Here is a 20,565-nt window from a genome sequence, read left to right on the forward strand (position 1 = left end):
TGCACACACCTGCTGCACGGCTGAGCTGCACAGAGCAGTGTCCCTTTGCGCCTGGGACTCTACAGTGCCCTCGCTTCTCCCCTCCCACTTGCTCTCTTGTGCTCCAAGCTGAGAGTCCCCACTGCCTCCCCATAGCCTCCTAACTACGGGCTGGGGCCAGGCGAGAAGTTCCCCACCCCAAGTTGCTCTGCCAGGTTACATGGAAACCAAGCAGGAGGAAGGGGGCTGTGTCTCAGTCCACCAGGGCTGCTATAACAGAATGCCACAGACAGGCTGAAAACAACCTCTGTTTCTCACAGTGCCAGAGCAGGGAAGTCCTGAATGGAGGGGCTGCAGATCTGCTCCCTGCCAGTGACTGCATGGGGCTCCCGGGGGGTTTCTCTGGTGTCTCCCCAGGCAAGAGGGGACCAAGCTTCCTAGGTCCTGTTCTATCAGGGCACAAATCCTGTTCCTGAGGGTGGAGACCCTCACTCCCTGAAGGTCCATCCTCCTAGTACCATCACAGAGGAGACAGGACTTCAACCCCTGCATTTGGGGGGACACAATTCAGTCCATGACACATGGAGAGGTGACGTGCCAAGGGTCCTCACAGGAGGGATCCTTCTACCTGTGCGTGATCCACGCAGCTTTCCATAAAGAGGAGGGAGCCCGGGATGGGCCCAACCAACAGGTTAAAACAAATGGCCACCCAGGGAGGAGGTTCTGGGGGTAACTGAGGGAGTCCATTTAAGTAAGGAACACAGGATTGATGTCATGTGCAGCTGTTACACAAAACACAGGTCAAAATCACGGGTGGGAAGGGCCGTAGGTCCTGCAGCAGTGCAAGACCATGAGCCAGTGCTCCCAGGGCGTTTGGAGGAGGGAGCACACGGGGAGAGGCAGCCTTTTCTCCTGATGCGCACGTCATGCTGGTGCAGCTGGGGAGCCTGGAGGGAGCACAGGTCGCCTGCACCCAGGTTAGGAGCACCCACACCAAGAGTCCTCCACTCCCGCCGCACCTGCCTTCCAACCACTCGAAGCAGGGCACGGGAGCTTTGGATGTTCTCAGAGCAAAGTCACCCAGGGGGCTGGGCCTATGCAGTCCACAGAAGACAAAGAGCAAGGGCGGGTGCATCTCCATCCTCCTGGACAGGAGTGCTTTCTGGGCTTGCGCAGGTAGACCAGCAGGGTTGGTTATGAGTTGATTAAACCTGATTAAGCGGCCGACCTTTGCATGTCTGGAACTTTGCCCTAAATGCCAAGCTGGCTTTATTATGGCTGCGTGGCTGCTGTCAGCTCAGGGCACTGGACAGGAGCAGGCAGAGCTGCAGAGTAGGGTTGCTTCCTGCCGGCTCTCAGAGCAGCCTCCCCTTGCTGGGAACCAGACCCAGTCCACAGGGAGCCCATGCTACCAACTGCTACCTTCCATATAGCCTTGTCCATGGCTGCCACCCACCCCTCCCCAGCTTGGGTGCTGTCCACCCTGGAGGGTTTCATGCTGCTGCCCTGCATCCTGACCCTGAGCGGGCTCCACCCTGACTCAGAACACAGGTCAGAGCTGGTGTCAGGGTTACCGCCTCAGGAGTCCCCGGAGGCTGACATGGACACAGCTCTATCTGAGCTTCAGGGTTACGTGGGGTAAGTGGAGGGGCTTGTCGCCCCTGGCTTACAGCAGCTCAAGTGAAGACAAACCAACAGGAAGAGCCACGTGCAGGGTTAGCCAGTCATAGGAGCCAGGCCGTCAGGAACCCCTCAGGAGCCGGGGCTGCAGACACCAGACTCCTTCACCTCCGCGGGAAGGAACCCCGGGCTACCTGTGGCTCCACGTTGGTGATGAGTTGGCCCCAGGAGAGACTCAACAGTGAGTGAGGCAGGTGGCCGTAACAAAGGACCACGATGGGGCCTCGGACAGCATCCGTCCTCTCGTCCTGGAGTCCGGGAGCCTGAGACCAAGGTGTGGGCAGGGTGGGGTCCTTGGAGGACTGCAGGAGGGACCTGCTCCAGGCATTTCCCCCAGCTGCTGCCACCTTTGGGTCCTTGGTGGGCAGATGCACCACCTGGATCTCGGCTTCACCTGCACCTGGCACTGCCCCATGGGCATGTTCGCCTCCAAGTTCCCATCTCATAGGGACACCAGAACATTGGTCAGGGCCCCCTAATGACCTCATTTTAACCTGGTTACCTCCACCCTTCTCCAGTGAGGCCAAGCTCTGAGGTACAGGCTCAGAGCTTCAAATATGAATTTTGGGAATACAATTTCACTCCAAAGAGGAGTGAGCCTTAACACGCTGGCTCGGGAGAGGCAGTTTTGAAGGTAGCAGTGCCTTAAACCGTGCGCTTAACTCGGCTCCTAGCAGCTCTCGGCATTCAGTCTGGACCTGCGAGACTTGAAGGTAGCAGAGTGGAGCAAGGGAGCCAACTCCAGGTGTCCTGTAAGGTTCAAGCGACGAGGACAGGTTCAGCAGCCATGCCTGGAGGGCAGGGAGGCACTGGACACTTCCTGAGCCCCTGGGGGCACACCAGCCAAGTAGTCACCTTTTCCTTCGAGGTGAGGGGTCAGTGCCCGCCCTGGATGGCCTCCACCCTCAGCCTGGCTCCTGAGAGTCTGGAAGGCGTTGCTGGGAGAGCGATGTGGCAGCTGTGCAGTGAAAACCAGCACTCTGCTGGCCCTGGTGCATCCCGTGTCCCCGGGAGGCCCACAGGAGTCCAGCTTGGACACTGGACACCGACTGCTGTCTCACTGGAGCCTGGAACGCCCGGGGAAGCTGGCAGGCAGGGAGGCTGTGGAGGGGATATGGTGTGCACGGCCAGATGAGGGGCCGCTAGAGCCGCCCAGCTAGGCCCACGTGGGAGTGGCTTTCTGTCCAGGCCGCAAGGACTGCTAAGGGGGTCCCTGAGGCAGAGCCAGGCCCTGTGTGGCAGGGGCCATGAGATGGAGCTGGCCTGGAGGCCACCAGGGTCCATGTGCTCACTGCTGCCCTTGAGTCTCCCATACCCACTCAGGAGGCCCTCAGCGCTCCCTGCTGACTTCAGCAGAGGGAGGACCTTCCGGAGCCTTCCCTAGGAGTCCTCATGCACCAAGTGACCAGCAGACCAGCACTCTGAGGGGTTCGTCCCTGCTGAGAGGGTTGCTGCCCTTGTCTCAGGGTGCAGAGAGGCTGCTGGCACACCAGGAGGGCCACGGCCTGCTGTGAGTGAGGCGGAGGCCCCAGCCCTGCCCGGCAGGGACAGTGGCTCCTTCTCTATTCCGTGTCAGTCACTGAGGCTGTCCAGAAGGCTGCTGGCCTAGCAGCCTGGAAGCTGCCCTTCTCAACTGCCCCTGCCACAGGGTTCAGCGTGCCTGGGAAAGCCCCACCTGGTCCAGAGAGGGCAGCAGGCAGGAGATGCCTTTTGGGTTCCCCTGCTCATGGGGCTTTGTCTCCCAGGCAGTAGGAGCATTTCTCTGTGTGCAGATGGGCAGGTCCCTGTGGAGGGTCCCTGTGTGCAGACGGGCAGGTCCTGTGGAGGTTCCCTGTGTGCAGATGGGTGGGTCCCTGTGGAGGGTCCCTGTGTGTAGATGGACGGGTCCTGTGGAGGGTCCCTGTGTGCAGACGGGCGGGTCCCTGTGGAGGGGCCTCTGTGTGCAGATGGGTGGGTCTTGTGGAGGGTCCCTGTAGAGGGTCCCTGTGTGTGCAGACGGGCAGGTCCCTGTGGAGGGGCCTCTGTGTACAGACGGGCGGGTCCCTGTGGCTCCCCCTGCAGCTCCTCAACTCTGGACTAACGGCCCACAGCCAGGCCTGTGTTCTGGGCTGAGGTACTTGTTTTATTTAAACTGAGCTGTACTGTCCTTGGGTTTCATTTCCTTTCTTGGGAGTTATTGTTTTCCCTTGAGATACCTGTGTTTTGTTTTTTTCATGGATTAATTTTCTATCCCTTTATCATTAATTCATCTCCAAAATCACCACCAGATACATTAAAACACAAGAACTAATGTCAGTTCGTATGGTTGTTATTATTTCATTGCTATTTGCTGCTTATTTAATCGTGTCTACTTGATCTGTGGGAATGAAAATATCTGATGAGTATCTAACTTGTCACTGCAGCAGAGACACAGCCCCTCATGCAACCCGTGGGCCTGCGCCAGGTCACAAGCCCAGGCCCTGGCAGGGAGGGCTGGGTGCACCCAGGAGAGACCCCGCTGCACAGGGGCACCGTAAATGGCAAATCTATCTCCGCGGGCCGCCAGAGAGCCGCAGCTGTCTACAGGGCGCTGACTCGGGGCGTCAGGACACAGACTCCGGCTCGGACGCACTGGTCCTAGGTCTCCGATGTGCCACGTGACCCCGTCGGAGTTGGGCCTCGTTCAGTCAGCAGATAAATGGGGCTTGGCAGGTTCATCGCTCATTGTCATCCCGGTCTGGAATTCATTGTCTGGCAGGACCCACAGTGGCAGGCGGGTGGCCTGTTCCCATCGGAACACTCAGTGAAGCTGCGGCTGGACGTCTGTGGGGCCTGCCAGGGTTGGAGCTGGGCCGTGAGGCTCATCTGGGAGGCTGAGGCTGACGGGTTATCACAAGCCTCGTCGGGGAGAGTCCACCTTCCTGGTTACCCTACCGGGAACGCCTCTTGGCTCCTGACCTGGAGAGCACCTTTCCCTTTCCTGACTCTGGGGAACGACCCCAAGACGCAGGCTCCTCCTGAAGCCAGGACGGTGGAGCCTGCGTCTTCTCAGGCGACTGTCTCCTGAGGCCTTGGTGGTCAGCCCTCTCGCGGCGTTGGTGCCAGGCTGGTGCCACCCTGCCGACCTGCAGAGTCAAGCTGTGAGCAAGGAGTGAATGGAGACCTCCAGGATGCCTTGAGCTTGCTGCAGAGGGAAGAAGAGAGAGGTCAGCCCTGGTGACGTTTCCCTGGGTCCAGGGGCCTGGGGCTGGCCGAGGCGACCTGGAGGGAGAGGCAGCCTGCGCACATGGCCACTGCGCTGCAGGAGGAAGTGCCATGCCCTGGGCCTCGTGGGCTACGTGCACTACACCCGGAGTGCTGCTGAGCCTTGTCCTGTGTGCTTCCCGAGGTGCTCCCTGGGGAGTTGCCCAGCACAACAGGTCTAGGACATGCTGCTGTCCAGGAGGCCACAGGGCCCAGGTGGCTCTCAGGCTCCAACATGGCCGCACCCTCCTGGATAAGCTGTCACCTGCACATCAACGTGGACTGCAGGGCCTCCCTGGAGACCCAGACTCGGCAGGCCTGCGGTGGGTCCATGTCTGTCTGAGCATGTCTGTCACGTACCCAGGCGACGCTGATGCCACCAGCTCAGGAGCCCTTTTGAGAAACCTTCCTAGTGGAACCCCTGAGCTTGTCGCTCTCTGGAGGTCACAGTGTCATTGGCAGCGCAGTGTACGGACACTCAGACTTTTGGATAAGAGTGAAGGTTCCTCTGAAACTTACCCTCCCAGGGAATGAGCTCCAGGGTCATCAAAGGAACCTGTGGATCCCAAGGCCCATGTGCCTGGGCAGCCCACCCCTGGCTGTTCTTCAGCCTGCAAACCACTGGCTATTACCACAGAACTCCCGTGCATGCAGGTCTGCAGAGCTCTTGGGTGGGCTCTTGTGGCTGATCACTTGGTGGATGTGTGTCACTGCTTTAAGAGCGTGTTGATCATCCTGCACAGCAGCGCACGGCGGCACATTGCCGTGAACTGTGCACGGGAAGGGCCGCCTCTCCACGCCTCGCCGATGCCTCGCACGGCCGGTCGTTTTGCTCTTGAACACCTGGCCTCCTTTATAGTTCACAGGGCTCCTCTCCAACAGCTGCCACGTTGGGAGCTCTGCGGTTGGGCTGCGGTCAGCGGGCTCGCCAGGCACCTGCCTGGCCCTCTGGTAACCTGGGTCCCACTGCTGTTGGGCATGGAGAGTTCTTTGCATACTCTGCACACAAGCTCTTTTTCAGAGAGGTGCTTTGAAAACATTTTTCTCACTCTTGGATCATCCTTTTATTCTCTGAGTGGAGTCTTTCAAAGAGCAGGAATTATTAATTTTGATGAAGTTCAATTTATCAACTTTTTTCTTTTATGGATTCTGTTTTTATTGTTATATTTAAGAAATCTTTACCAAACTGAAGATTTTCTCCTAAGTTTTCCTCTGAGATGTTCAAAATTTTAGGTTGTACATTTATGGATACGATCTACTCTAAGTCAACAAGGGGTCACGTGTGGATCCAAACTCCTTATTTCACATCTAGACATCTAATTGTTCTGGTACTCTTGTTGAAGACTCCTTTCTCCAGTGAGTTGCTTTTGCACTTTCATTAAAAAATCAGCATACAAGTTGGGGTTTATTTCTGGGCTTGCTTTCACTTATTCTGACGCTGGTTCCCACACGGGGAATGGGCTGAAGTGTCCCTCCTGAACCCACAAGGAAGCCTGGTTCTGGTGACGTGCTCAGAGGGACCAGCACACTTGCCTGCCTTCCTTTTGGCCCAGGGTGCTTCTCACACCATCACCTGGGTCTTGCCTTCACATCCAATTTGACATCTGCTTCCTTCGTGTTGGGGTGCGCAGGCCAGGGTCACCTACCGCGGGTGTTGTCACGGTTGGGTTTAGATCAGCCGTCTTGCTTTGGTCTTCTTTTCCAAGTGTTCTCATTCTCTCTTCCTGCCTCTCCTGCCTTCTGATTGGTGGTTTGATTTCACTCCTCTGTCGTTGGATCACTAACCGTACCTCCCTGTGCATTCTGCTTGCTTTCATGCTTACAGTGTGCGTAAACTTCCTGGGCCCACCTTCCAGGGACATCAAGCTGCTCCCCACAGGGGACAGCAGTACCACAGTGGACTTCTGCACCCCCTGCTTCTGTGCGTTCCTGAGGCTAAGTTCGCCTCTAAGTAGGCTAAGAATCCCAGTTGCGTTGTCAAGTGTGCTTTAGGTAGCCAATCATCCTTCTCCTCCTTTCTTTTCTCCAGCTGCCAACCGTCTTTTAAAGAGATTTCAATAATGAGAAAAATGTGTTTCTATGACCCACACGACTTCTGCTTCTGGCGTTCCTCATTCCTTTGTGCAGGAATTCTGGATTCTGAAATGCATCACTTTCCTTCTTTCAGGCCTCTTGCCAACATCGCTGGCGTTGAGGGCATGTTGCTGACAAATTCTTTCAGCTTTTGTATGTTTGAAAAATCTTTATTTCTGTGGAGAGACATTTTTGCTGGGTATAGAATTCTGGGGCGACAGCTGCCTTCTCTTTCCTGCTTATTATTGCTTCTATGGAAATCTGCTCTTATGATTTTCTCTGACCTTTTGTATGAAATATATCTTTTTTTCTGACTGATTTTTGAAGATGTTTCTCTTCATTACCAGTTGGTGTAGTTTCTACCACGAAGCTTGAAACACTTTTGTCCTCCTCCTCCAAGGGGGACTCAGGTGGCGTGTGCATTCAGGGGCTTTGAGTCCCACAGCTCCCTGACACTCACTTCGCTCTTGTCTTTGTTCTCCATTTCCTTCTGAACAATCTGCACTGCTTGGTCTCCCGGCCCATTTCCCTTCTCTTTGGAGATGCTAAATCCACCTTAATTCCTAATGGTGCACTTTGTAACTTGGACATCGACATTTTATCTCCAGATTTGGATTTGTGCATTTTAAACAGTCTTTCACGTCTCTTCTAAGCGTGCTCAGCCTTGTGTGCTCTTTGAGTGCTGCGATAGTCACAGTGATCGTGAACACAGTCACTATCATCTGAGCCAACTTTGTGTCTGTCCCTCTTGATTCCAGGCCATGTCTCCCTACTTTTTTGCACCCTGGTAAATTCCCATTAGGTGACAAGCATTGTGGAGTTTTACCCCCAGTGTGGGTAATACTGTGCTCCTGTGAATATTCTGGAACTTTGTTTTTGGCTGTAGATGAGTTGCTTACAAATAGTTTGGATGTTCCTTTAGGTCCTGCTCTGCAGCTTTGTTAGAGGAAGCAGAGCGAAGTTGGTGCTGGGGCTAGTACTTTCTCGCTGCTGAGGCAAACCATCTGAGCTTCCCCCTTGGTGACCTGTGCTCTGATCTCTGTTCCTCCATGGTGCCTGCAAGGATGCCCACCAGTTCTCCACAGCACTGTGGTGAGGCTGGCCCTGCTCGCCGGGACTGATGCTCCTGCTATCCTTCCCTGTGGACACCTCGAGTCTCTTGCTGCTACCCGGCTATGCAGCTCAGAGCTTCCCATGGAGTGAGGGTGGACTTCCCACCACTTGGCATCATCTAGATGAGGGGCACACTGCCAAGACTGGAGAGCTTCGGAGTCCATGGAGATCAGCTCTAGAGCCAGCACACGGTCTCTTGTCAAACGCTTCCTGTGCACTCAAAATGGCAGGTAGGTAAGTTGCGTTGGTAAATGGAGTTCAAATTCTGTATGTGATCACGATTCTCCTCAGAGGGGCTATCATTCACTGAAGAATCATGTTAAAATCTCCAATTGTTTGCTATTTTTTCTCCTTTGAAGCCTGTTGAGGTTCGCCCACAGCCTCAGCTGTGCCATTGGGAGCGCATGCTGGTGAGGTTTCCTGTCTTCCTGGGCATCGGACCCTCCCTGTCAGGAAGCGTCTGTGGCGAGCTTGAGTGTGACGTCAGGCTTCCCGGGTGGACCCCGCTTGGGCACATTTGCCCATGGTGAATCACGTCCCCTCTTTACTCTCCATCTGTGTACGCAGCACAGAGCTAGGTTTTCATTTTCTGCTCAGTCTCACAACTGCCTCTTAGTGGTTCTGAGGGTAACTGCCCACACGGTTGGACTTGAGTTTGCCATTTTGCTGTACGTATTTGTATTATCTATCCTTTGCTCCTTTCTTCCTATTTTCCTGTCAGTCTGGATGAGATTGGTATCTGAATTCATTATGCCTCCTTGGTGCTGTTTTCTCTGGAGGGCTTGCTGTGTGCACTTCTAAGTCATGACCACCCGTCTTCAAACAATACTAACCCTTTGAGCAAAACCAAGTTTCCCCATGATGTTGCTTTATCTCTGCCTGAATTACATTTTTAAAAAATATTTTTGGTTGTCGACGGACACAATACATTTATTTATTTATTCATTTTTTGATGTGGTGCTGGGGGTGAACCCAGTGTCTCACGTGTGCCAGGCACGTGCTCCACTACTGAGCCACCGCCCAGCCCGCCCACATTACTTCTGATGCTGCTGGTGCCGAGGAATCACCTCATGCTGGCCTTGACTTCCCAGGGTCCCAGCTGGCGGTCAGTGTCCCCTCCGGCCCTGGAGGATGTGCTGGGCTTCCGTCTGCATGCGTCCTGGGGAGGGGCCAGCCCCAGGTTCGTTTGCCCTCCATGCTCTCGTCCCTTGTCTCCTGAGATCCCGTCTGTGACGGTGGCCTGGTTGCACTTGTCATTTATTCTGCTTAGTGCCCGTCGAGCTCCCCGGGTGTCTGAGTTTATAGATTTGGAAACAATCTGGCCACTACGGTGTCAGTTTTCCTGCTCCCTGCGCTCTTCTGGGCTCCTACCGTGTGTGGACCCTGGACTTGTCCCCTGCCTCTGCTTCTCTTCCCCACACTTCCTGGGGGTGGCACGTCATGCCATATCAGGCTGCCACCTCCCCTGGTGTCTCACCACGAGGCCCACCTGCGTATGAGGATTCAGGGTGGGTTAGTAACACAGGTCGGCCGGCCCACGCGGGCCTGCTGGCTTACCAGAGTTCCACCTGATCAGGGGCAGGTGCAGGACGGGGTCTGGCATGGCTCCCAGGAGGGGACCGTCCTGTGCGGAAGTGCGTCCTGGTCCACCTCACACTACTGCATCCTTGCTCCTCAGTCCTCCTGCGAGCACCCTCTCTGACGGGCAGGAGGCTGACCTGGGAACCCTGCCCACCGTGGAGACTTTCACCTTACAGCAGGGCAGCCTGGCTGCAACCTCCTGGAGTCCTGCAGGGGTGAGGACACAGGGCCTCCTGGAGTCCTGCAGAGGTGAGGGAGGACACAGGGCCTCCTGGAGTCCTGCAGAGGTGAGGGAGGACACAGGGCCTCCTGGAGTCCTGCAGGGGTGAGGGAGGACGCCGGGCCTCCTGGAGTCCTGCAGGGGTGAGGGAGGACGCAGGGCCTCCTGGAGTCCTGCAGGGGTGAGGGAGGACGCAGGGCCTCCTGGAGTCCTGCAGGGGTGAGGACGCAGGGCCACTGGGCTCAGGGTACCCCCTGCTGGGGGCACTGCAACACTGGCCACTGTCCTGTCCCCTCAGGTGTCCTCTCATGACCAGTGTGTCATGCTGGGTGGAACCAGGCATGGCTCCTCTCCCTGGCACGTCCTGTGGTTGCTGGTTGGCGGCCACCATCCTAGATGCCCCTTTCCCCTTCTCTGCGGGATCACACCCTGTCTGTGGTTCAGGTGTGACCATGTGAGACTGGAGTGGGATCAATTTGCTTTGCTTCCACAGGGAGGACCCAACGTCCAGGGTGGCTGTGTCCCCTCTTCCCTGTGCTGCCTGGCTGCAGGGCCCGGCAGTGGTGCTCTGCTGACCCAGGACAGAGACATGAAGGGTGGTGCTGCTGCAGCCGGCCCGCCCTGGATGGCACAAGTGAGAAGCAAAGCCACTGCTGACCCCCAGTGGCTACTCCTGTGCCCTGTGGGTGATGGGTCGTCCACACAAGCTCTTCTGCTTGAGGTTGTTCCCAAGGATGGTGGCCATCAGCAACTGGGGCTTCCCTCCTCCTGAACTAGGGGCGAGACAAGTGCTGCTGGACGGATGGGGTGGCCGATGAGTGGCGGGGGCTGGGGATGCTCCGCTGGCCCCAGGTCCGCTGGGTCCCCCTTGGTCTCTTGTGACACAGGCCAGTAGTGGGTGCAGGCTGCAGGCAAAGACCCCTGGCCACCTGGGTGCTGCTCAGGGCCAAGGGAGGAGCATGTGCTGTGGAGGAGAGCCGTGGACACTAGCCTGACCTCGTGACTAGGACCGTGGCCAGGCGGGTGCCTGTGTGTGTGTGTGTGTGTGTGTGTGTGTGTGTGTGTGTGTGTGTGTGTGTGAGCGGGCAGCACACCTGTCAGTTCGCACAGGCAACAGTTGTGGGACGGCAGACTTTGATTCAGTTTCCCCACAAGAGTCCTTGGATGGGTGACTGCACAGAATCCGTGTCACCCAGAGGTGGGGCTTGGCCTCCTGGGAGGTGCTTACTGGCACCATTCCACGGGTGGGAAGCGGGGCGCTGGGGCACTCTTGTGCAGGGGAGAGGGGACAGCCAGCAGCCAGCGGGGGCTGTGCTGGCATGCTCTGCACCCACAGTCTGAGCTGGCTGCACACCCCTGGGGTGGCTCGGCCTCCAGCTTCCGGCCAGGGCAGCAAAGGACCAGGGCTCCGTGTGAAGCACCTGGCCCAGGCCGGGCACACCACCCGGCGCCCTCTGCTCCAAGAGTCTTCTCTACAGATTCCAGGGCTGTGCTTTCCAGAACTGCTAGGAGTGAAGAGAAGCCGCACCTCGACCACCCAGGAAAACCCGCCCTCGTCGTTCCAATAACAGCACACGTGACACCAAGCTTTCAAGTATCTACGTTCGCGTTTATTCCACAGAAAACCCGCACTCTTCACGGGCGGCAACCGCAGGGTGAAGGCGGCGGACTGCAGGTTGCCGTGGAGGGAAAGGGAATCAGGAGGACAAACATCCATTCCGAGTCTGTCTCAGGGATTTTCTCCTGAAAATGCACCTCGTGGCATTTCGTTAAAAACCCTTCATCTGCAGACGTCAGGGAAGGGCGCGGCCCGCCCTCGGAATATCTTAGCTCTTTAACTCCTTCATAGGCCTTTCCCAGGCTTTTCTCTTCTAAAAGTGGATCTTGACCCATTGCTGTGAAATGGACCACTGTGGGCCACCCAGGCTGCCTCCCAACTTCCCCTCGGGAGCCAGCAGCCCTGAACCGGCCGTGGAGATGGCACTGCCCACGTGGTGCCCAATGTCTCCTGGCAGAGTCACAGGGCAGCGCTGAGGAGTCGGTGACCTGTCCTGCACTCGCTGGCCTGGCGGCCACTCTGCACAATGCCCAGATATGGAACCCAACCCAACTCATCTCAGGAAAAAAGAGCAGAGCTCGGCTCAGGAGGCACTGTGGCCGCCACAGGCTCCGAGGAGGGCGTCTGCACCTGCCCAGGATGGAGGTGGAGCGCCCACCACTCCTCCAGCCTGGGAGGGGCCGGGCACCGTGTCCCCAGAAACGCCACCTGCAGTCCCCTCCCCACTGGAGGGTCAGCCACACTCAGGGGTCCTGCTGTGCTGGAGCCGCCACAGAAACCAAGCAAAGGGGGAGAGGCCAGGGACAGGGGCCTCCCTGCTGGGGAGGGGCTGCCACCACCTGGAGTGTCAGCAGCTTAGGGAGGGAAGGTGAGACATGGAGGTGAACGGACAGCGTCCGGCTCGGCTCTGCTGGTGCAGTTACCAGGGTTCCTCGCTGTGATCAGAGTCTAAGCGCTGAAGAAGTAGACTGCATTATATTCAAACAGAAATACCAAACTGGTGACATTCATAAAAAAAGGGGATGTTAAAGGATCAAGGAAAGCGGAAGAGGTGTCCTGGGGCCAGGGGTCTGTGGCCAAACTCTCCCTGGGCCCGCAGGGAACCTCCCTGGGAGAGGCCGTGAGAAATGTCGAAGCCCAAGACAGCCTCGGTCTATCAAAAAAGGGCTGATAAATAAATATCCTCTGACCCTAACGGGAAAAATGAGTAGAAAAACAATTTTCTCTTTTTTAAAAAAATGCTGAATGTGTTCCAAAATAGCTAAATGAAGTTTATAAAACGCTCTGGTGCTCCCGACACAGAAAGGCGGGAGATCTGGGACCAGGGCCAGGGCCACTCTGCTTGCAGCATGGGCAGCATGGCCACCCGATTGTGCCACACACAGAGAAGGGGACCCGGCGTGCTAGGTGAGGGTGGGGGGCACCCAGGGGCACCCGCGGCCCCAGGCAGACGGCGCCCCTCCCGCGGTTCCCTCCGAGGCTGGGCTCCCGACGCAGCTGCTCACAAGGGAACAGAGACTGGGTCTGAAGGGCAGAAGAGAAGAGAGCACCTGGACGTCCAGCCGCTGGAGCAGGGTGGCAGGCGCCTCGTCCTCCGGGACCTTCTGTCCTAGTCCAGCTTCTTACAACAAGGCTTCCTCCCCAGGCCCAGGCTGTCAGGGCTGAAGTCAGCACAGAAGCCGTTGGGGGTGAGCACGGGTGGGGCCGCGGGGCCGTACGCGGGCCCCCTCAGGTCAGGGCACAGGTACTCCTCTGCAAAGTCGGGGTGCCGCTCCACAAACCTGGAGAAGTCGGCTGCAAGAAGCAAAGGACTGGGTCACCAGGCTCTGGAGGAGCGGACGCCTGGCCCGGGCTCGTCCCCTGTGCCCACCTGCTATCCCTCCCCCTTCTGGGGAGAGCAGTGGACCCCCAGACCCCAGCTCCCCCTCACCCACGGAGCGGGGCGTCCACGGTGGCCGTGCTCCCTGCAGACCCAAGCACTCGGACAGCACCACGCTCACCTGCACACTCACACTCACACGGGCACACTCAGACACAAGCACACTGGCACGTACTTTCACACTCACGCTTGGGGGCTGACACTTGGACACAATTTTTAAGGTATACCCAAAGAGATGAATAGTGGCCATTTCAGAGACTCCCCGTCTCCCTGAACATGTCTGCTCCTTTCCTCCAGTGAGAGCACACGCCGCCTTAGAGAAGCGGCGTGCCCGTGGTGCCCGTGGTGCCCGTGTGGCCCGTCGGAGGCTCCCTGCCAGCACTCCGGCTCCGGGCTGCCTGGGCCCTGGCTCCTCGGAACCCACTGGCGCTCTGTCCTGCATGCGCAGAGGCGGGCGCGGTGGTCCTTTTGGGGACAGACTGCTGCACCCACTTTAGAAGATGAGGGAGTGAGGACTGGGGGGCCCGAGGGTGACAGGCCACAGCCCCAAACCCACGAGTGTCACGAAGGACAGCGCGTCACCCTTAACAAGGGAGGGAGGGGCCTCCGTGTTGGTCTGCCGATCTCACTGAAATCAGAGCAGCGCCCTGGTTACTCCTCAGCATTCAGCCTGTCGAGGGAGCCGTCCTCCGGGAGAAGACCACGTGCCCGGCACGCGGGCAACCGTTCGGGAACACACCCCCACTCTGCTCTGCTTTTCTTGACAGACCATTCCCGGGCCAGGTGGTGTGAGACCCAGGGCTGTGGCTGCTGGGTACGCAGCCAGTGTCCCCAGGAGGGTGACGCTGCCACCGCTGCGGACGGCACCCAGGGCCCTGAGCTTTCCAGGCAGGCTGAGCTCGGCTCTACGCTCCAGGCTCACCCTGACCTCTGAGGCACCACAAGGCAGCCTGGAGGGAGGAGGGGACAGGCTTTGGTCCTGGGCCCAGGTCCCCAGGGCTCACCCTTCTGTCACATCGGGGTGGCAGCCTAGCCATGCGAGTGCTCTGGGGCAGGGGGCCCCTCCCCACTCACCAAACGTGACTGTCCCCTTCTCCTTCTCGTCGATGGCCTGGAACAGGTCAGTCACATGGAGCTCTGCCACCCCCAGGGCGGTCTTCAGGATGCAGGACAGGTCGCCCTCAGCGACACCACCGTCCTCGGGGGACCCGTACATCTGCAGGGAGCAGCAGGGCGTCACTGAGGCCTCCGCGGGCCTGGACAGGCCTGGTGCACCCGCCCTGGAAACCCAGCTCTCAGCGGTCGATACCCCACCTCCTCAGAACCACTGGGCCCCCGGCCAGGCAGCGCTCTGGGGAGGAGGCTGAGGTCCAGGCAAGGTCGTGCCTCAGGCCCTCTGACCTCCACCTCCTGGACATCTGATACCCCTGGCCTGAGAGCAGGAGGCTGCCGATGGACTGTGACAACTGAGCCCCAGACCAATCAGCACAGGGAAGGAGACACTCCGTCAGGAAACAGGAAGCAAGCCCGGGCCCAGACTTCGCCACACCACTGCTGCCTATGGGAATCGATGGATCCACAGGGGCGGCACCTGGGCGGCACCTGGGCGGCACAAGGCCGGAGGAGCCAGGCCAGCCCAGCTCTGGCAGAGCAGCGGGCCTCTGGCCCCACCTCCTGGCCACAGCCTGAACTGCGGCACGGTGGGAGCCTGCTCGGCCTGGATGTGCTGCTACGTGGATGTGCTGCCCGAGGCCGGGGCTGAAGGCGGGGAGGAGGGCTGGAGATACAAGTTCCTAAATTTGGATGGTGACCTAGAGGCTGCGGGAAAAGGCGGTAGCAGGGCAGGGCTGCAGCCGGGCTGACAGAGGGCTGCACTCCCCCGCCAGGTCTGGGTGTGTCCACCAGGCTGCCCTCACGTGACCAGGGCTGGGGAGGGGTCCGGCCCAGGAGGAAAGGTGGCCTGTGCTGGTGCAGGTGGCGGTAGGGACGCCAGGGGGCCCGAGGTGGCACCAGCCGCTGTCAGGGTGAGGAGGCGCCTGCAGGCAGGAGGGTGAGCCCAGGTGGAGGGGCTGCTGCACTGCCAGGCGGACACCACCTGACGAGGGCCCCAGGAGGCCATGAGCGCGCTCGCTCCTTCAGCAGGCACAGAGGACTGGGCGGCATGGGGCAGCTCCCTCCTCCAGAGCCCTGCCTGCTGGTCAGCAGCTGAGGGGCGGGAGGATGGTCCTGGGCCCTCTCAGGAGGGCGCTGGCTAACGCGGGGAGGAAGCAGAGAGCCCTGGGTCCTTTGCAGATGCCTGCAAGAGCGGCGAGGCAGCCCGCCACGGTGAGCGCTGTGAGACCGCGTCACAGCCCGACGTGACGGGTCTGACCGTCCCCACAGATGGTTCACGTGGGGTCCCACTTGCCTTAAATGCCAGCTGGATGGTGTCCAGCGTCCGGGACGGCCGGCACACTACTGACAAGGCCACCACAAACTCCCGCAGGTCCATCTTGCCGTCTCCACTCTGCAAGAGAGACAGGCTCTCAGGGGCCCGCCCTCCTCAGCCGGCGGTGCCTGCGGGCCTGCACACACAGGGGGCTTTGAAGGACAGTCTCAGCACGGCACCCGGCGTGGCAGCGGCTATGCACGCTTGTTTGGAAGGATGCTTGACTTCAGGGCCGGGGACCACAGTGCAGCTTCTCAAGGAAGCCTGGGCAAACAAGGCCTGCTGCCCACCGAGGCCGCGTGGCCGGACCTGCAGTCAGGCCGCCGCTGTGCCAGGACCCCAGCACCAGCCTGCTCGTGGGGCACCTGGGCACTCACAATACAGTGAGGCCAGGTCTCAGTTCGTGGAGCCGGCCACCCAGAGCAAGGTCAGCGGGCCCCTCCGCCACGGGCTCCTAGGCTCTGCAGGACGTGTCACTGTGTGGGAGACAGGGTTGCATGGGGGATGACCACAGATGACCATAGGTGGGTGGGATGCATGGAAGGACACATGCAGGAAGATGCCTGTCAGCTGGGGTGAGGGTGCTGGGCGGGGTGGACTGACCCTTGCTGCCCATGTTCCTTGTCCACTGCAGGCAGGGACAAGGACGAGGGTCAGGAAGACATAGTTCCTGGGTACCCCCTGAGGGGATGTGGTGCCTATCCTGCAGTGGCCCTGGTCTGGCTCTCAAGGCCTGGGGCACAGGGTGCTGGTCTCGGGAAGCAGCCTGGGCACCAGGCAGGTGTAGCCCATACCAGACCCTATGGCTACGTGTGTCCAGCTCTGGGACGGCTGGGCCTCTGGGTCTGGGTCTGAGCCCTGGGGGTGAAGTGGGGCATGCTCCTACCTCATATGATACCGTACATTAGACAGAGCAGAAGATAAAAATCAACACCCACATGTCACTGTGGGTCACTGGGGACGCAAAAGCTGACCCAGGGTCACTGTGGAGAGCTTGGGTCCCCCGGGAGGCCTGAGCAGAAATAGCCGCGGCCCAGCTGTGCAGGCAGAGCTGGGCCCAAAGCGGCCAAGCCTCGCGGCAGGGCCTCGGTCAGCCGGCCACGGCTAGAGGACGTGTCCTCAGGAGCGCCTAGGCCAGGGCGACACCCGTGACCCAGGGACAAGTGTCCCCAGCACACACAGGCTGCCCTGGCGCTGCAGCACCACATGCGGCTGCCCGTGGTGTACACAGGACCCTTGCTCTGCCCTGAGGTCGGCTCCGCAGGACCCACACTGGCAACCCTGCCCTGATGACACCCAGCAAGAGCAGGCGGCTGGCTTCCGCCTGCTGTCACACCCGCCTGGGCCCTGGAGGCCACCTTGCAGGGCCATGGTGACATGAACCAGACCCTCATTTGGCCAGCATGTGATTGAGGAGGACTTGGGCTGCAGGAGAGGCTGGGCTGGCCACACGGTGTCATCCTCTGAGACACCAGCTAACACCCCAGAGCACCAGCAGGTTCCGGGGAAGGAACACGCGACGCTGAGCTCCTGCACACACCGAGGGCCGTGGCGGGCCTGGCGGTGCTGGCCCCGGGCAGGGGTCCTCGGGTCTCAGACTCGGGTGAGGTGTGCTCCAGCCACAGGGAAGGCCTCTTGTGTTCCGAAAAGCCCAAGACCCCCTCAAATCGAATAGTGAGAACCACTAAGACCCACCTCGTCGAAGAGTGAGAACAGGTCCTGCAGCGTGTCAGAGACGGGCACCTGCAGGGACGCGGCGAGCTCCGGGAGGCTGATCTTCTCCCGGCTCTTCCCCTGGGCTCTCTCCGAATATTTATCCAGGTCCTTTTCGAGTTTTTCTGGTTTCAGCCTAAAAAAAAATGGGAGAGATTTCTTTTTCAAGACCATCAGGAGACTCGCCGTCACGTCTTGCAGCTCATCAAGTCCCCCAGGCTGTTTGTGCGACAAGCGGGGAGCTGGCTGCCAGGTTGAAGGCATGCCAGCCAGCAGCCTGCGGGGCATCCGGGCTTCTTGGCAAGCAGGCACTGTGTCCAGCGCCTCTGCCAGTTCCCTGGACGCCCACGGCACCGTGGGGATGGTTGGGGCCCCCACGGAGGGCTTCTAGGGCCCTGCTACGTGGCCTGAAGCTGCATTTAAATGAAGCTCAGAGCAGGCACGTCAAGCATCGCTTCCTGGGCCACCTGTCCTGTGCGCTCAGCAGCGCCAGGTTCTAACCCCACTCAGGGCTCCCGGGAAACTCACCCCAGGCCCCGCACCAGCCTGGCGAACTCCAGCAGGCAGGTGTCGGCAGGCAGGCGAAGCTGTCCTTCGGCCAGGGCCAGCTGGCAGTCCTCGAACGTGTAGTCGGTCACCGAGATGCCCAGGGCCCTGCAAGAGAGGGGTGCATCAGCCTTCCCCATATCGGCCAGTCCTCACCTGTCAGCAGCTGGACAAGGGGCCGGGGCGTCCCAGGCACCCAGGTGGACGGTCACAGAGCAGCACCTGCAGGCTGCACCCGGCCGTGCAGCCACAGCGAAGCTCAGCCCTGCCAGGACCCTGCCCAGCCTGCGGGAAGCACAGAGGTCGGCCGGGGGCACCGGGAGCAGCAGGGCACCCCCTTCCCACGGGGGCGCCTCTCCCAAGCCAGCTCCAATCACAGACGTCCATGCAGTGGCGCCCACTGATCACGCGCCCCACACGCGGCTGGCTGCTCCTGAGGCAGGTCTGCCTTGCCGACGGGGAGCCACCAAGGTTCCATGGCTTCTGATTTGCACCACGCAAAATGACGTTAAGTTCAAGGCTGAGCAAGAGCTTAACGTGGTCATGGTGGAGGCCGAAATCAGAGTGGGCACCATGACAGGCTTCCCAGCATGGGTACCGCCCAGCGGCTGCCGCCCAGTGGCTGCCAGAGCACATGCCCACTAGGTCTGAAGAGGGCCCGCCCACCCTTGGGGCCCTCGATACTGGGGAGCCCAGGAGTTGGAGAGCACTAACAGGAAGACCCCGAGCGAGGGCTTGAAGCCCAAGATGCCAAGGCAGGCCACGCGGGCACGAGCCCTGCAGCACAGGTTCTGGGCTCCGGATCTGGCTGCAGACCCCTGATGCACACCTGAGGCGACATTCCGCGCAGCGGGAGTACTAGCGAGGCCGCTCCCTCGCCCGTAGGGGCACGTGGGAACCTGGAGGGGTTGGGGGAGGAGCAGGCGTGGATCTCAGCTGCTCCCTGGGTCTCAGGGTGTGTGCAGCTCCCGTCTGTCTAACGGAGCTGGACGCAGGGTCTGAGCTGTGTGGCAGGCAAGGGACCAAAGGAAAGGGCACCCATCCTCTGGGAAGCAGAGGATGGGCCTTCCAGCCAGTCCTGCCTGGTCTGAGGAAGGGACCTGGAACACGGAGGGGAGACTAGAGGGCTCTCTGGACGGGAGACCTGGCACCAGGTAGCTGGCCTCTTCCCAGAGCCAACAGGACCTTCCCACAAGCTCACAGGAGCGTGCAAGGTCCACACCGGACTTGTGTGTGTCGCGGGGGCCCTGGGTTCCAGTCTCAGCCACGCTGGCCCCAGCCCTGCAGTCCAGCCACTGAAACGTGGGTGGCGTGGGCCCACAGGGCTCTTGTGCAGCAGCGGCACGTGTGCCCCTGCTCTGAAGCTGGCACACACATGCCCTGAGACCCTCCCGGGAGCACACGGGGACAGCACCCGGTCCTTCGCCAGGGGGCACTGCCCACGCCAGTCCCTGGCTGTTTAAGAGGGCTGAGTCAGAGTCCATGAAAGACCTTCTACCTGCTCAACGCTTCCCGTGGAAAACTAGACAACAAAGCAGGCACGACTCTCCTAGGAACCTCTGTAAGCGACAGCTTGGGTAGTGACTTCCGGAGCTCCTGGGTGCTACCTCACGGTGTGCTGTCACTGTCACTGGGAGCAGCGACTTCCCAGGCTGTACGCAAGGGCAGGCGTCTCAGGCCACCAAGGGAAGGCAGGCGGAGGCCAGCGCAGGGCACCCTTGCACGCCTGGTTCCCAGTGGGCTGCACAGTGATTTCAAGAGGGTTCTGAGCCTCTGAGGGGCCGGCCCTGCCAAGCTGAGGGGTCCTCAGAACTCTTGTTAGCAGCGCTCCAGAGCCACACAGGCACGCTGGCCTCGCCTGGCGGGGTCCCCAGAGTGCTCACGCCACAGCAGAAGCCGCATGCGGGGCTGGGTGGGGGCAGACATGCACACCCTTGTCTGGCCCTGTTCCCGCCCAAGGCTGATACCTGGTCAGAGCTGCCTGTGGCGGAGGCTCGAGGGACTTGGGGGACAGAGACTGTGCACCCCATCCTAACGGGCATGTTCCCTGGGAGGGAGAGAGAGGGAACGTAAGGACCAGCGTGCCAGGGGACCTGGCAGTGTGGCTGGGCACTGCGACCTGCTGGGGGTGGGTCAGCAACTCAGGTCAGGAATGGGCGGGGCCTGCGCTGCAGGGAGGAGCGTCGGCTACAGCTCAGGTGCGAGCCCACGGTCCCGGGAGGAGGCCACGGCGGCACCCCGGCATCGTGACAGGCCTGGGTGAGGGGATGAGGGGAAGGGCACGTAGACCCTGCTCCGGGGACGGGTGGGCACGGGACGCAAGCAGAGCGAGGCCTGTGGCCCTGGTGGGGGACCCTGAGGAAGCCAGGGGGGCGGCGCCGCCTGCCCACTCACGAGGCACCTTAGGGACTGTCCTCTTAGGAGGCCCAGCGGAAGTCCACCCGGGGCCTGGGAGGGGCAGGAACGCTGGCTGCCAATGTGGGTGGTGTACTTGGGAGGCCCGGGGTGTGAGGCCCAGACCCGAGGCTGCCAGGGCTGGTGCTACCGCGGGCCGGGTGGGCTGCCGCGGGAAC

General features: G+C 60.0%; 1 protein-coding gene across 1 annotated transcript in view; it reads right to left on the reverse strand.

Moving 5' to 3' along the window:
• Positions 1–11,460: 11,460 nt before the first annotated feature.
• Positions 11,461–20,565, reverse strand: part of Lpcat1 (lysophosphatidylcholine acyltransferase 1) — a 44,661-nt gene continuing 35,556 nt past the window's right edge. Inside the window, exons 10-14 of the mRNA XM_047555871.1 lie at positions 17,975–18,100; positions 17,429–17,582; positions 15,713–15,811; positions 14,380–14,521; positions 11,461–13,220 (exon numbers count right to left, since the gene is read on the reverse strand). Coding sequence (XP_047411827.1) covers positions 13,036–13,220; positions 14,380–14,521; positions 15,713–15,811; positions 17,429–17,582; positions 17,975–18,100 — 706 coding nt within the window. The 3' untranslated portion in view covers positions 11,461–13,035. The remainder of the gene's footprint in view (positions 13,221–14,379; positions 14,522–15,712; positions 15,812–17,428; positions 17,583–17,974; positions 18,101–20,565) is intronic.

Source organism: Sciurus carolinensis, chromosome 6 (genome assembly GCF_902686445.1).
Source record: "Sciurus carolinensis chromosome 6, mSciCar1.2, whole genome shotgun sequence".
NCBI classification, from domain to species: Eukaryota; Metazoa; Chordata; class Mammalia; order Rodentia; family Sciuridae; genus Sciurus; species Sciurus carolinensis.